The sequence below is a fragment of the Chrysemys picta genome, chromosome 8, assembly GCF_011386835.1.
Source record: "Chrysemys picta bellii isolate R12L10 chromosome 8, ASM1138683v2, whole genome shotgun sequence".
NCBI classification, from domain to species: Eukaryota; Metazoa; Chordata; order Testudines; family Emydidae; genus Chrysemys; species Chrysemys picta.
Genome location: NC_088798.1, coordinates 73,422,537 through 73,438,307, shown reverse-complemented (window position 1 = coordinate 73,438,307; position 15,771 = coordinate 73,422,537). Strand labels below are relative to the sequence as shown.

Below are 15,771 nucleotides of genomic sequence, written 5' to 3'. Positions count from 1 at the left end.
TCTGCTCAGACTGCTATGCTCTACTGTTCACTGTTTCACACATTTGAAAATAGTCTTGCCTTTCAAAAAAAAAAAAAAAAAAAAAAAAAAACCCTATTCTGTTCTAGCAAGCTAGGGAAGCTACCCTTTATAACCAACAAAAAGAAAATCCCAGTTGGGAACTCACAAAAGTAGCTATAACTTAGGCATAGCACATTGCTGACTTCAGCTAGACCTGTAAACAGCAGTCAAACATCCTCAGCAACCCACAGTATTTTATTTACATCATTTATCCATGTTTGCATGGAAACCAAAGTCTCGGCTCATCCACAGCCTCATTCACTTTAAACAGAACCATTGGAGAAGAGACTAGATCACTAAAATGGGGTCATTTCCTGGGAGGAGGGATGTAGCTACTGTACAGCACTAGGCCAACAGCCCAGCCCAGGCACAAAATGGGAATATCATGTCCAATCTCCCAATGACATGTAGGGATACTGAAGAGCATTCTTGAAGCATAGTTCATGTGTATCCTGGACAGTAGTGGTACTCCCATCCCGCTGAGCAGGGAAAGAGAAATTTCCTAGTTCAGCTCCATGACTGGGGGTAGGGAAAGGGAGCCCCACAGATGGGGACTGACCTTCCAGTGATTCATAGCTGCCTCGCACAGGTGAAGGGCAGATAGATTTTAAGGACAAGTTTCCATGGAGGTTCTGGATACATGAGGATGCTCACAAGGCCACCCGCAGCAAGCCTGAACATAGCAAAATGCTGAGTCAACTTGTAAAGGCATTTGGGCATTGTACAGGACCTGGCAGGTGTGAATTCCTTCAAGATAGTGCAGAGTTAATTTGCTAAGGCCTAGGTCATTGCAAGGGAATCTGCCTTATTGCAAATGTAGGAGCTCTGCTTTGACCAATGAGCTTGCTATCATAATACAAACACATTAAAACAGACCCACTCCTCATGCTACTTAACCTGAGAGGTCTAACCAATGGTAATCTGCCCTATGCCTTTAAAATGTGTCCGCTCCCTACACAGTGAGATGTTGTACCAAGTCATAAGATTGATGGGGCAAGATTAATCTCAGTGCAGCAGGAGGTGGCCAGCCTTCAGCCCAATCAGCACTGCCCAGATCCTCATGGAATCATGGCCTGGCAGTGCCATGTTACTGGCCTAGGAACTCCAGTGCATCGCATGGCTGGAAACAATCAAGATGGCAGGAAATAGGTCTAGTGAGTCAAGCTGCTGTGCACAGAAAGGCTCTAGGACTCCAACCTTCTCCTGATTTCCTCAGCAAGCTTCTCCCTAGGGATATTGACCTGCACAACAAACAAGAAGGAACTGGTCACAGCAATAGAACTGTCTCATGGGAAGTGCCACAAGCACCCAATGATATCAAGATGCCCACTTACCCCTTGCAGCCACCCAGACCTGTCTTCTGCCATCCCTCAAACGCTCCTCTCCATGAACTCCTGCTGGAAGCACCACCCCATAAAAATGCATCCCCTGACCAAGGAGAGACTTGTGGAAGAAGTGATGATTAGGAACTTCCTGTTCCACACCCCTGAGGGACAGGATTTGACTGCTCAGCAGAGAGCTTTAGTGATCTGTAACTCTGAGGAAGGTTCGCTGTGGACTTAGACCAGTTTGTAAAGAGGATTCAATCTGTACCGGAGCCTGGTTAACTCTAGTGATCTGCGATGCAAGCAAGAGCTCCCAAAGAGGCCCTAATAGCCAGGGAGAGTGTTGTCTAGAAGGGAGGCAGCCTTTGGATCCCCTATCCCATCCACAATATCCAAGGACATCCTAACCTCTTCCCTGCTAGCTACGACTCGTAGTTTGACGACTCCATCTTTCAGCTCCTGCTCTCCTATGATGGCTGTGAGAGGGATTCCCGTGTCTTCACAATACTGCAGCTGGTTCAACAGCTTGGGGTTCTTCTTATACAGCATCTCTGCCTAGAAGGGGCGGCAATGTGGTTGTGTTCAAGACCTTACACAGAATAGGAAGTGACAAAACCTACCCAGTTCTAACTCATTGCTAGGACTGGCTGGAAATTCGCCTATAGTTTTCTGGTGTAGAATGCAGATTAGTTGAAATCTAAACATTTTGTGGAGGTGGTTTGATTTTGGCTAAGCTCCAGCAGGACCAAGGCAAGTTTTGAAACCGACCTGCTAGGCAGGTTTTCCTACCAGCTGGCCTGCCTTGTGGGCTACCAATTCTTTTGCAGCCTACATAGCAAGCTGACAGTTCCCCTTCAACCTGCTGGGTGGAATTTCATCTGGAAATGATCAAAATTGTGATTTTTTGGGGGTTCTGTTTTAGGAGGTTTTGAAATTTTGGGGTTTTGTTCCAAATTGGCACTAAACCAAATTTTGAAATTCCAAATGCCTCCAGGAAACAGAATTACCATTCTCCTCACAGCTCTAGACATGAGCACAGAGTCTCCTGGGACAGATGGTTGCAGCAGGCTCAGTACCAGTAGCTGCCTTTCTCCGTCAGAGCCAAACAACAAAGAGGTTGGCGAGTCTGGGCTTGCTGTGCCACTTCTCCCCGGAGACTCCCTCTCCCCCCATTCTAAGGGCTGGCTTTGAGAAGCACAACTAGGCCAGTCCAATTGCCCAGTCTTACCTTGATCCCAGAATCCCACAGCTCAGAGATGAGTTTCAGTTTCACATCAAGGAAGTTCTTCTGGGGGGTTGCCACCAGCACTTGCGTCTCAGTCGTCCGGATCTTCTCCTTAGAAGCCTGGGAGCAGGAACAGAGTTGTGAATGAAACATATGGAAACATCCTATTGCTCGTGAAGACACATGCTCCAAGGTATCTGACGGTTGCTCCTCACCCACCCCTTGTACCTATTACTGGAGAATGCCACCATTTTCTTAACACAGGCTATATAGGGAGATTACATGAAAAACAACACCAACAACAAAACCCCACCAAACTGTGTTCAAAGAATGTAATTTTGCAAAGTCAAGCTTGTGCAACCTTAATTTATCTGCCTTGGGCACATGCATCATGACTCTGGATTTCATTATGTACTATTTTTTCCACAGGATCCCTGTCTCATTCTGAGCACACACTGGACTTGCTCTGGGGATAAGGCAGCTGTTCAATAATTTTTTTGAGCGTCACCAGACAATGAGTTGCCTCAGTCTTATTTACCACACATCACCCCAACCCTAAACTAAATAGAGAATTACTAATTTCCTCATGGGTTTTCCCACCATCTATCATAGTAGTATGAAGCTCACAACCATTTAGTTAATTATCTTCATGACGCCCTGGGAGACAAGTATTTTACAGATGGAAAAGCAAGGCACAGGGAGATTAAGGCCAAAATGAGGATGCCAATTTACAAACAGGGAAATTGACAGAAAAGCAGCTTGGTCCAAGCTTCAGCTAAGGAGTGGAAGAGCCCAGAATAGAACTCAAGACCTCCTACGTCTGAGCCCTACCGTAGTGAAAATTCTAATTCAAGTGATATGCCCAGGAAACCTGTAGCAGAGGATTCAGATCTCCTGCATTTCATTCAACCACAAGACCATCCTTTCTTTTACTGCAGTCCCATGCCTCATCTGCTACAGATCTTCCAATTTCTACAACAAATGTGTCAAGTATCCTACAGAAAGTGGCCACCTTACCTGCACCCCCTGGTTGGTTCCCACAGCTGAGGGCCATTCTGTGTACTTCTGAGTGGCACTCACCTCCACCTCCTGCTCCATGATGGAGAAGAGCCGCTCGATTCCGATGCTGACTCCCACACAGGGCACCTTCCGCCCCTTGGGGTCGAACATCCCCACCAGCTTGTCGTAGCGGCCGCCTCCAGCTACGCTGCCCATGCTGACTGGCTCCTCCCTGTGAGCGTTCAGAGGCTGCAGCACGACGGCCTCGTAGATCACCCCAGTATAATAATCCAGACCCCGCGCCAGGCTCAGGTCGAAGGAGATCTGCAGGACAGGAGGGGAATCCCATTACCAGGCACAACAAATGATCCAGCCAGGCCTGGGTCAGTATCCCTCCACCACTCACCTTATCTGCAATGCCAAACAGGGTCAGGTACTCAAACAGCAGCTTCATGTCTCCCAGCCCCTCCCGGGCCAGCTTGTTCTGGGACAGCTTAGGGTCCTGATCCAGCTGCTCAATCAGACCCAGCCCACCTGCAGAAATGACACACAACTTAAATATACCAGGGAGGGCGACGTGGCCAAGCTCCTATGGACTCACTCCACCCAGCCTGGGTCACACCTACCTGCTCACTCCTTCAGCCTTGTGCATCTCTATCTCCTTCCCAGGGGATACTGACCATGCATCCCACCTGGGACACCCAGGCTGCAAGTCAGCTAAACATCTGGGGAACAAACCCCCCGCACACACACCAGTTGTGTTGTCTCCCCACCCCCACCATGCAGAGACCAAGGAAGTTGGTCACTGGGAAGGCGAAGTGACCCACATGGACTCTCAGCTTGCCTGGGTGAGGCTGGACAGGGAACCAAGTCTCACAGCTCCACAGAACTCACCATGCAGTCGAACGTATTCCCCGATGCGATCTGCAGCCTCTGGCGAGAGACCTTTCTCTCCAACCATCTCATTCTTCACATCCTCCCATGTTGCCTGGGGTGGAGGAGATGAGAACATTAATCACAGCTTCCCTGGCTGAATCTGCTGCTCCTGGGAATGCAAAATCTCTTCCCCAGCTTCCCCCTCCACACCAATGCTACCCCATGGGTTCAGAACACACCCTGAGGAAACTGCAGGAAAGGGGAAACCATTGCCTGGTGACTAATCCAGTTAGAGATCTCCCATTTCTAACCTTCCCAGAAGAATTAACAATAGGTTTCACTCTCATTTGGTGCCTTCATTCTAAACTCTCAAAGCTCTTTATTAATGAGTTAGGACCAGATCCTCAAAAGGTATTTGAGAGTTAGGTGCCTACTTATTTCACTGGAAGTTAGCATACCTTTTGAGGATCAGAGCCCTAATCCCTCCAAATCCCTGGAGAGGCAGGAATTCTTATCCCCATTTTACAGATGGGAAAGCACAGGCACAGAGAGCGGATGCAACTTGCCCAAGGACAGAATCCAAACTTCTTGGCACTTGGGAGAGCCATGGAGAATGTCAGCTATGAAAATCCTGCTTCAGATGGGTGTTTCCATCCTACGCATTTGGAGATGGATCACAGTCCTCCCACCAGAGCATACACAGCTGAGGGCTAGGGCAGTGCTAGACAGCAGTCAGTGTCTGCCAGCCAGGGCTGGGAAATCCGCAGAGCATTACCTTGTTCAGTTTGTCCACGGTAGAGCAAGTGCTATGGAACAGGCTGTCTGGAATGCCACATACCGCAAACACTCCATTCAAAATGCGCCGGTCGTTGACCTGGGGGTGAGAAGCAGAGTCACTCTAAAGCGGATCCCAACAGAGCCTCCTAGTAAGATTGAATCACTTCCACTTGGTTTCTATATTGCTCCAGAGATCCGTGAAGCAGCTGTAGTCAAAATCCCCCCATGCCTTCCTTCAGAGGTTCTCTTGTATGCTGGGCACACCAGAGTGGGGGGATGGGTGGGAGGGCAGGCACATTCTTGCCTGGGCAGACTTGTAACTTTATTAAACCAATGGGCTATAGTTTTACCTTAATGAGAAAGTCTCCGAGCTGCAACACGCTCAGGATCTCATGCACGATCTTCAGACACTCAGCATCAGGAATCATAGGGTCAAAGTGGCCGGCAATGTCAAAATCCTGGGGTACAGGAAGAGGCAGTGAGAATCCAGGCAGTGTAACCCAGCTAGGACACCCCGGCAACAATCAGGGTCCCCAGACACACAGCTCCCTATGCTGTACCCCGTTCCCTGTACCCCAAGGGGAGCCCAGGCCTGTTGTTCAGAGACCTGTACTCTAAGCTGTCCAAGGTAATAGAAGTCCATCTCAGCCTGTTACAGAAAGCCATTGTTTATGAAAGTTAGCACAAGTTGGAGGCAACCAGACTAAGATAAACTGGACTGTTTAAGTTAAACCACTGTGCTAAGAGAACTGTAAAGTTCCTGGTAAAGAGGGGGATAGGACGGGACATATGGACTGGAAGGTGCGAGCTTTACCATCATGGTTGCCACCCCCACCATCTCCTGAAATCCACCAGAACACCACTGGGCCTTCATAAACCTGATGCTGAGACAGGGCCTGATCAGATTGGGCCAGAGAGAGGGAACAGATGACATCGCTGTCTCCACCCGGAATGTGAGATTTGCATTCATGCCGTCACCCTCCCTCATGTGTCATTTTCCTTCCTCACCTTATTTCTTCTCTCTCCTCTCCCTTTCCTTTTTCTGACTAAAGAGTCTGACTTAGCCTGCCAAGACAACACCATCTTTTGCAACACTGCTTTGAGCCTGTGACCAGAGAAGCAAGCTAAAAGCAATGCCTTCAACAGCCCAATGCTGGTACAAGTTTGCCAGGACTCTGAGTGTGCTGGGTCTGATTTTCACCAGCAGTGAGGTTGCAAATGAAAATCAGCACCCAGGACAGAAGCAGCATTTTCTACCTTTGCAATTCTGTTTTCTCCCCTTGGGTGTTTGTCTTCTTTTCTCTTAAAGAAACAGGAGTGGACTTCAACAACAGTTCCAGCCCATCTTAACTAACTTTTTCTCTTTTCCCCCAAAAAGACGGTTAGTAACATATTTCTTTCATCTAACAGACTTTTAGATAGGGGGTTCCCCTGTTCATACTCTACAGCTAAAGGGAATAAGGGATATTGTTAAGCCTGACTTAATACTTTGCATTTCAAATGCATTAACTGTTTTTCCTTCTTTTCCTGTATTTTTAATAAAAGGTTAAAAAGACTGGTAATGGTGGTTATTACAATGGGAGTCACAAAACCTTGGACCACACTTAACTGTTTGATGTTGTAACAGTAAAAAGGGTTTCACTGCATCTTATCTGTGAGACACCCCCCTTTTCAGCACAAAAGGCTCCAGACACACATGGAGCCCTCTTCCTCCCTGTCCTGTTCCCCATGCTTTGTGGGGAGCCAGAACTCCAGACCCCACACAGGGAATCCTGGGCCCAGACACACAGCTCCCCGCGGCACGGAGAGCACTCAGGCTGCCGGTACTCACACACTGGTAGAACTCCCTGTAGCGGCCCCTCGTCATGGCCGGATTATCCCGTCTGTAAACTTTGGCAATGTGGTAGCGCTTAATGTTGGTGATTTTGTTCATTGCCAAATAACGAGCAAAGGGCACCTGAGCACAAAGGGTTAAGGGTGGAACGTAAGAAGACTCTCCTGTGGCCTGGAGAGTCCAGGGCCAGCGTTCAGCCCAATTATCACTCTACAGACAGCTGCTGGGCCAGTACAACACAACCCCACAGCAAAGCCTATGCTGAAGGTCACCTGCAAACTGTGGCCACCTGTCCTAATGGACAGTAAAATCTCAGTCCCTATGAGCGCATCTTCTTAGAAATCACACCATGTTAACAGCCAGAACAAACAGCCTCATTGGTGGGTCATTTGAACAGATGTTGTGGTCCTTTGCTGCTATGATACAAACTGGGATTACATATATAATACAGTGACAGATTAAAGGCCAGAGATAAGGGAGCAAAGATGCTTTCAGGTGAAATTTTAAACAGAGTTGCAGTCAGTAAAGCACGGAGGTCCTGGATGGATGACCATTAGGCAACAGTAACAAAGGAAACGGCTCTTTCACTGAGAATAGGGAGGTTGTGTGAAGAGTCAGAAAGGAGGCTATACCAGATGAGCACAGGCAGATGGGGAAGGGAGTAGAGAGAGAAGGTTCAATGTCCAGGGAATACACTGGAGCAAGCCCATGGACGGTTTCTATGTACAGACCCTGAAGTCACCCGGGAGCTAGTTTTGAGGATGGGGTGATGTAGGCACCATTCTGAGTGTCTAGTGGTGAGTAGTAATTCTCCATGTGCTGGAGTCGGAAAGGCTGGGACTTGAGCTGATCCTAGAGCCGGAGCTACAGTAGTCTAGGTGGGAGGATGGAAGTTTGGATGAGGATGAGTCAAGACAGAGGTGTCCATGGGCAATGGCATGGAGGCAGTTACAGGTAGGCTTGGAAACACTGAGGAGGAATGGGATGAATGTATACAAAGTGGAATTAGCATGCATGTTCCTCCCCAGCTAGGAGGAGGTGACAGAGACTCCAGCATGTCTCACCTCCACCCCATGCACTCTTGCTTAAGAAACACCAGCAACCCCTGGATGAGGTGGTGCTTCCCAAGGTCTGGGACTCTGGCAGGATACAGTCAGGTCGTAGCGAAGAGACAGCAGCTCTCCCCCCTGGTCTTTCAGGTCATAGATGAGCTTTGAGTCCTCCCCATACTTCCCCATCAGAGTTTCCTACAGAAAAGCAAGACAACTGTGTCAGGCAAGAGAGGACGCGCTCCAGAAGCAGAAAGCAGGAGTAAGAAGCCTCTAGAAAGAAAGCAGGGAGAATCCTTGAGCCTGATTTTAGAGGTGATCAGTTGGATCTAACCCCGGTCAGATGATCTATCCCCTCCAGCTTTACCACAGAAGCTCACTTGCCACAGGAGCTGTTCACAGCTGAGTTCTTAGGGCATCTGCCCTTCAGGTCACAATTAAAGTAGCTACTGCCACTTAAAATGCACCCAATAATTTCAAGGGGCATAAAGCCACAAACCTATGGATCACATCTGACTCAGGGATCAGCGCCTCCAGCAGCACAACTTCCCCCTCCCAGATGTCACGTCGCAGCCCCTACCCTCACCTTCAGCTCAAACACAGGGGTGTCAATGACCTCAGCCCCATGGCGCTTGAAGCAGCTGATGATGGTGTTGAAGACTCTCTCCCGGATGGCCATTTGCTTGGGGCTGTAGTCTCTGGTGCCCTGAGAGCCCAAACCAACGGAAAGTGCGTGAGAAATCTTAAAAGTGAAGAATTATACCCACCACCCTGCAACAGTAAAAACATCCAATATCTAAACTGTTCCCAGTTCCTGCGGCTGCTCAAAGCTCTGAGCCCAAAAGTTTGGCGCTATAACAAGGGTCAGCTAGGCCTAGAATAATGGAAGTTGATGATCCATTGGACCTACTGCTGTTTGAAACACTAGGGATCTTTTAGTGCACAGGGTCCACATGAGCAGTTGGCATGTGGCATGCTGGAGCATTGTAGATTTATGCCCCCATTTGTCATGCACTAATTCCTCGTTTAGATATGCCCTTAGGCATAAGAGTCAATTGGGAAGAGGGAACAGAATGGGAAAAGGAGGAAGAGCCTTAGGCTTGAGAGCATAGGTGCCAACTTTCCCCCATGCCAGTCGGTGCTTTTGCCCCCTCCCGCCCTACCCCCATTCCAACCCCTTCCCCAAAGTCCCCACCCCAACTCTGCCCCTCCCTGCCCCTATTGGACACCTTCTGCAAATCCCGGCCCTGGCTTCGCCTCTTCCCCGAGCATGCCGCGTTCCCCCTCCCTCCCAGCGCTTCCTGCGCAAAACAGCTGTTTCGCGGCACAAGCGCTGGGAGCCATGGGGGAAAAGCGGGCATGCGGTGTACCCAGGGGAGAAGGCGGAGGTGAGCTGGGACGGGGGGCAGGGCGGGAAGGGGAGCTCCTGGTGGGAGCTAAGCACCCACCAATTTTTCCCCATGGGTGCTCCAGCCCTGGAGCACCCACGGAGTTGGTGCCTATGCTTGAGAGGCTGGAGCTGAGGAAAAACTGCACCCTACCATAAAGAGCAGGATAACAAGCAGGAAAGGGGCAGTTTGTTTCAGTGGTGGGAACACCTAAGCCGTATGTCAGTAGAGATGGGGTGGGGTAACCAGGAGAGGAAGCAACCCATGAGAGACCCAGCTGCCTGAAGGAGGTGGGGAGTTACCTTGGGGGGTTTCAGAATGAAGTTCTTTTTCCCCTCATCAGTTCCCAGCTGTGCCTTTGGCTGCTGGAGCTTTACCACACCCTCTGCCACCTGGGGACAGAGAAAAGGCTTTGATAAATGGAGTAGGACACTGACCCCTGAGTGTCTGTCTGATGTCAATTCAACTGGTGGACCTACAAGGCCTGCAGGAGGTTTCCTTAGTTTCTAACAGCTCCACTATAAGGAGGTGGCAGTTACCTTTGGGGTTTTGAGAATCAAGGTCTTCCCCCTTATCAGTTCCCAATCTGATTTCCTTCCCCAGACCTGAAGAAGAGCTCTCTGTAACTTGAATGCTTGTACCCTCCAACAACTGAAGTTGGTCCAATAAAAGATATAATTATCTCACCCACCTTGTCTCTCTAATATCCTGGGACCGACACGGCTACAATAATACTGCAAATAACAGCTCCACTGTAATTCAAGTCCTTGCTTTTCCTAGTTTTTCTTGCATTTGACATTTTAAATGTTAGCAGGACAGCCAATGGATTCTTAACAGCCCATTAGCGTGCATAGGAATCTGGGAGCCATTGACACCCACTGACTACAGAGTAGAAGATATAGTTGTTTGTTTTGGCTTTTCAGATAAATTAGAAGGCTCCCAAATCTGAATTATCATCACTTTCTATCCAGCCAGAAAAATCCCTGCCAGAACTACTGGACAGTCTGCAGGGAGCCTGCAACAGGTGGACTCCAAACTTTGCCCATCAGAGGGCTGCACTGGCAACTTGCCTGGGTTCTGCTGCCTTCATCTAACCCAGTCCTTTAGTCGGGATCAAGATAGAGCAGGGGTAGGCAATCTATGGCACGCGTGCCAACCTGATTTTCAGAGGAGATCACAGTGCCCGGGTCCTGGCCTCTGTTCCGGGGGGTTCTGCATTTTAATTTAATTTTAAATGAAGCTTCTTAAACATTTTTAACACCTTATTTACTTGACATACAACAATAGTTTAGTTATATATTATAGACTTATAGAAAGAGACCTTCTAAAAACGTTAAAATGTATTACTGGCATGCGAAACCTTAAATTAGAGTGAATAAATGAAGACTCGGCACACAACTTCTGAAAGGTTGCAGACCCCTGAAATAGATCCTCACACACTGGAACCTCTAGTCCGTGCTGACTGTCCGTTTGTACTCAGGGAACACCCTGGTAATAACACTTAGTGTTAACATAGCACTTAACACCTTGAAAGTCAGTTGGACACATTAATTACTTCATTCACACACAACACTCCAGGAGATGCTTTCGCCATCAATAAAGATGTAAACAGAACTTAGGTTAGGATTCAGGTGCCAGCCCCATGCAGCTCACTGCTTCTCTACAGCTTCATGGGCTCTGCCTGGCTTAGGCTCCGACCTCCCCCATCTCCTCCCAGGACTCAGAGCCCGTCTGAAAGACGAAGCGGACGGACCCTCGGGGCTGGAGCAGGGCCCGCCACCCGGAGCGGGCCTCACCTGGTTTTGGGGATGGGCAGCAAAGGCTCGCCGGGCCCAGGACGGTGTCAGGTGCTGGCCCCCAAAGGTCACCCGGCAGCCCCCCGCAGCGAGGGGGCGCAGCCAGTTCATGGCTCAGGAGGTAGCTGGATCCCGCAGGCCGCTGTCCGAAGGCTCCTGGCTAGAACTCGCCCCGGCCTTGCACTGGGTGCGGGGAGACCCGAGGCTACGCAGCTGGGAGCGGGGGCAAGACACGCGTGCGGGGCTGGGGCAGGCACCTCAGCGCCCCGGCCCCAGCGAGCTCCGCAGGGCCACAAGCTGACCGGGAGCCCCCGGGGGAGGCAGGAGCAGCGCTGCGGCCAGGGACACTCTTCTGCACTGACACCCTGCCTGGAGAATTCAGCCTCATTGCAGCCATAGAGTCTCAGGACCTATAGTGCGTTTCCGCAGAACTAGAGCGTCCCGGAGCCAACCGGACAGAGCTGTTCCGGGTCACCACCGGGGAAGACTATCTGGAACCATGGAGTCTCAGGAGACTTCCCAGAAAGGCACAAAGTTACTCATACTCCAACCGCAGGCACCTGGCCTACACAACCCTGAACATCCGCTTCCGGCCGCCACTCTCCGTCTCATCTCAGAGAACGACGTTACTCTCTAGCTACCGCGGCCGCCGATCTATGGTACCCGGGAGGACTGGTTCACTTTACGACTTTTGCTGCCGGAGTACGGCACTTTCTGGTTCCTTATTCACTTCACGTTCAACATGGCGTCGGGCAGCGGGGTAGGTGTTAAAAAGGGAGCGCGAAGGGGAGCCCGGGGCTGTTCCCCCTCCCGAGCGCGGAGCTATGCTCCCAGCCCGGGTAGAGACACCCTTCCCCGCGAACCCGGAGACACTTGCTGGGATGCTCCCACGTCCTGGCTCGGGGACAGGCTCTGTCTCAGTTGGCTTTTGCTTGCTCCTCTCCCCGTGGGCTCGGGGCAGTCTGTGCTCGTGGCCGGTCACTTGAGGCAGGTTCTCATCCTCCGTGCTTCGGATCCGGGCCAGGCGCTCCCTTTGGCTCAGTCTCTTCGCTGGTTGGAGGGTTGTTCCCCTCTCCGGTCGCGCTGTGCTTTGTGTCTCCCAGCGTCCGCCGCTAGCTTATCGACAGGATTCGTATTTGGTGGGAGCCTGCTTTAGCTCTTCCCATTTCGTGGCAGGGAGATTAGTGTGGTAGTTCTGTGCAGGGAGCCGTTGCATTGTAGTGTGTGGATTTTGATCTAATTTTTCCAGATACATTAATTCAGTGGCGCTCTCTGCCTTTCCAGACGACTGTACCCCTTTTAGGAGTCTGATTTATCTTGTGTACCCCCAAGTTTCACCTCATTTAAACTACTTGCTTACAAAATTAGACATAAAAATGCAAAAGTGTTATAGCACACTGTTACTGAAAAATAGCTGACTCTCATTTTTACTGTATAGTTATAAAATGAATCAATTGGATTATAAATTTGTTCTTACATTACAGTATATAGTATACAGAGCAGCATAAACAAGCCATTGTCTGTATGAAATTGTAGTTTGTACTAAATTTGCTAGTGCTTTTTATGTAGCCTGTTGTAAAACTAGGCAAATATCTAGATGAGCTGATGTACCCCCTGGAAGATCTTTGTGTACCACCGGGGGTACATGTACCTTGGTTGAGAACCACTGCATTAATTAGTGTTCTGGGTTTTGATGTAGTGTCCTGATCGCTGTTCATTTCAGTTACTCTGGGAGAAGTTTCCTCCTTTGGTTGGAGGTTAATATTGGGAGATCTGGGACTGTTGTTAATCTATTCATAAGTGCTTATTCAGATTTAGATTTTGCTCCTTCACTGCTTTGCAGTAGGATTGTTGCTGCCTTAGCTGAGATGGAGCCAGAAGTGCAGTTGTTTTTTTATATGCTAATGAGGGTGGGGTTCATCTTACCTTTGGTCTGTGACTCCTATTCTGCTGTACATGTAGAATTTTGTTTGCAGGGACTGTAAGTGGAAGGTTTCTATTTAGGCTATGTCAACACCACAGACTAGTCACTGTAAGGTCTCGCATGTAGCCGCTCTATGCCGACAGGAGACAGCTCTTCCGTCCGCTTAATTAAGCCACCCCCCACGAATGGTGGGGGAGAGTGTCTCCTGCCAACATAGCGCTATCTACACTGGTGTTTTTGTTGGTGAAACTTATGTCGGTCGGTTAGGTGTGTTTTTTCACACTCCTGATGGACTAAAGTGCTAGTCTAGACATAGCCTTAGAGCTTGTGCCATTATGTATACTTTTTTGACAAAGCTGGGCCACAGACTTGCTTCCTTAATCAGTAGTAGAATGAGAGGTGATTGTATCTATCTAGTGGTTTCTTTGTGGCATAGTAGGTCCTGCAGAGGTTTCTGTAATTTTTTATAACTAGTTTGAAATCCCCTGAACCACTTATGATTCAGCTTAAGTATATTTAATTTAAGATGTCTTAAATTGCCGTTTTATTATAAACCTTTATTTGTTTTGTGACTTTTCCTGAAAGATCATAACTCTTATTTTATCGATGTTGACCTTTTATGTTAATATGTTGAGATCATAGGAGATTAAGGTTGGAAGAGACCTCAGGAAGTCATCTAGTCCAACCCTCTGCTTAAAGCAGGACCAACAACAGGTTTCTTTCCCTGACCAGGAAATGAACCCTGACCGTGGCGGTGAGTGCGCCAAATCCTAATCACTAGACTACCAGATATGTTTCTAGTAGGTGTAAATGCTTCGACAGATCTATGTGGATGATGGCATGCTTAGATCATTCATGTGCATGAGTGTAGGTTTTATCAGTTGTTTAGTGGGAGTCTGGGTTTTGAGAATTACTGTAGTAGACACTTGACAGGTTATTGTCTATGTAGAAAGTGGTAGTGCTGAGGGGGAGAGGGACAGATTTGGGGTAACTTCTTTCTTCTTCCAACTTGAACCTACAAAAAGCTACCTAGGAAGAATTCACCACTCTTGCCCCTCCTCTCAAAAACAAAATGAAACAAAAACCTGACCTCAGGAGAGACACTGTTCTCTGCCCCCCCCCTTGAAACCCTGCTCTTCAGAGCCACAAGTAGAAGGAGGTGGAGTTCCCCCACAAAAATGCACTTGGGCAAATATCTCTATTTTCCCCTGTAGAAGAGACTTTTCTTTGCTTGAAGTTTAGCGAAAATAGCTTGGAGATTTGACTATCTTATCCCCAAGCCCAGAGATAGAGACTCATGCCCTCCAAAAACCCCTCAGTGCTGGGGAACCTTTCTCTGCAAATTCAGGGCAATCTTTTAGATTCTGAGCTACTTGAGGGGCTTTTGGGGGACACAAGTCTCTCTATCTCTGCACTTGGGGATAGGATTTCCAAATCTCTTGCATTGCTGCTGTCTTCCCTTATTCCAGACCTGTCTGTCTTTGGCCTCTTTTTTTCCCTTTTGGCCCCTCTGTCCTCTGATCTGTGAAAAAAGTGACAGCTTCCAGATTGGCTTTTGTGTTACCGTGTATACAGTAAAGATCTTTGTTGTTCATTATCCAGCTGCTAAGTGGAGAAGCCTCACTCCCCTAAACCATATTCTTCCTGGTGCCTCAAACTGCTGCCAGTTCACTTATCCGAACACTCAGTTTAAAGGCTTGTCTACACTGGCAATTTACAGTGCTGCAACTTTCTTGCTCAGGTGGGTGAAAAAACACCCCTCTGAGCGCAGCAAGTTTCAGTGCTGTAAAGTGCCAGTGTAGACAGTGCACTAGCTCTGGGAGCTACGCCCCTCATGGAGGTAGTTGTTTTAGCTCTGCCGCAACCACATGAGCCACGTTAAAGCACTACCGTGGCAGCGCTTTAGTATTGCCAGTGTAGACTAGCTCTAATATTGCTGAATCCATGCTATGTAGTTGTGAGGAGGCCATTCTGACTGCATAAAAACCCATCAGGGCTTCATGTTGAAACTGAATGAAAGGAGCATTGGGGTCACATGGGTAAGGCTGAGGGCATTAATTAAAACCACTTAACTGGAGATCAAGACTGTTGTTTTAACAAACAGGTAATGCCAAAGAGTCAGCTATTAGCACCACCGGGGCTTATATATATATTTTTTTCCTGCTTCCTTGGCAAAGCATTCCATTGCTGTGAGTCACATAGAGAAAAATGAGCAAGACAAATGGAATATTCAAGGGGCAGAATGGTCTAATGGTTAGCGCAGGAGACAATCGGGCCATGAATTCTATTCCCCCTGGTTGTAGGTGGATGTGGTGTTCATTCGTTAGAGCAGGACTAGAATCAGGACTCTTGGGTTTCATTTTCAGCTTTGGCCTTGGCTACACTTGCAGCTGTACAGCGCTGTGAGGTAAACCTGTCTTTGTACAGCTGAGTAGGGAAAAGCGCTGCAGTCTGTCCATACTGACAGCTGCTAGCGCAGTGGTGTGGCCACACTTGCACCATTTGCAGATGTGTTAGG

General features: G+C 48.8%; 2 protein-coding genes across 6 annotated transcripts in view; one reads left to right on the top strand and one right to left on the bottom strand.

Annotated features, from left to right (window-relative positions):
• Positions 1-236: 236 nt before the first annotated feature.
• On the bottom strand, positions 237-11,688 carry LOC101941236 (histidine--tRNA ligase, cytoplasmic-like). 5 transcript variants are annotated; one of them, XM_042840753.2, is made up of 14 exons: positions 11,330-11,688; positions 10,604-10,745; positions 9,836-9,925; positions 8,732-8,851; positions 8,248-8,343; positions 7,094-7,219; positions 5,613-5,720; positions 5,261-5,359; positions 4,504-4,597; positions 4,016-4,143; positions 3,691-3,933; positions 2,614-2,730; positions 1,794-1,940; positions 237-1,301 (listed from the first exon to the last, which is right to left on the bottom strand). In XM_042840753.2, the coding sequence occupies exons 4-14, from the start codon at positions 8,822-8,824 to the stop codon at positions 1,245-1,247; spliced, it is 1,308 nt and encodes a 435-aa protein (XP_042696687.1). In that variant the 5' UTR covers positions 8,825-8,851; positions 9,836-9,925; positions 10,604-10,745; positions 11,330-11,688; the 3' UTR covers positions 237-1,244. The 5 variants fall into 5 exon arrangements, with proteins under 5 accessions (XP_042696687.1, XP_065410898.1, XP_005280912.1 ...); XM_065554826.1 differs by lacking the exon at positions 8,248-8,343 and having other exon boundaries at positions 11,330-11,470; XM_005280855.5 differs by lacking the exon at positions 10,604-10,745 and having other exon boundaries at positions 11,330-11,467.
• Positions 11,689-11,951: 263 nt separating this feature from the next.
• ZMAT2 (zinc finger matrin-type 2) overlaps positions 11,952-15,771 on the top strand; it is a 30,010-nt gene continuing 26,190 nt past the window's right edge. The window contains exon 1 of the mRNA XM_005280854.5: positions 11,952-12,089. Within this exon, the coding sequence (XP_005280911.1) occupies positions 12,072-12,089 (18 nt within the window). The 5' untranslated portion in view covers positions 11,952-12,071. The remainder of the gene's footprint in view (positions 12,090-15,771) is intronic.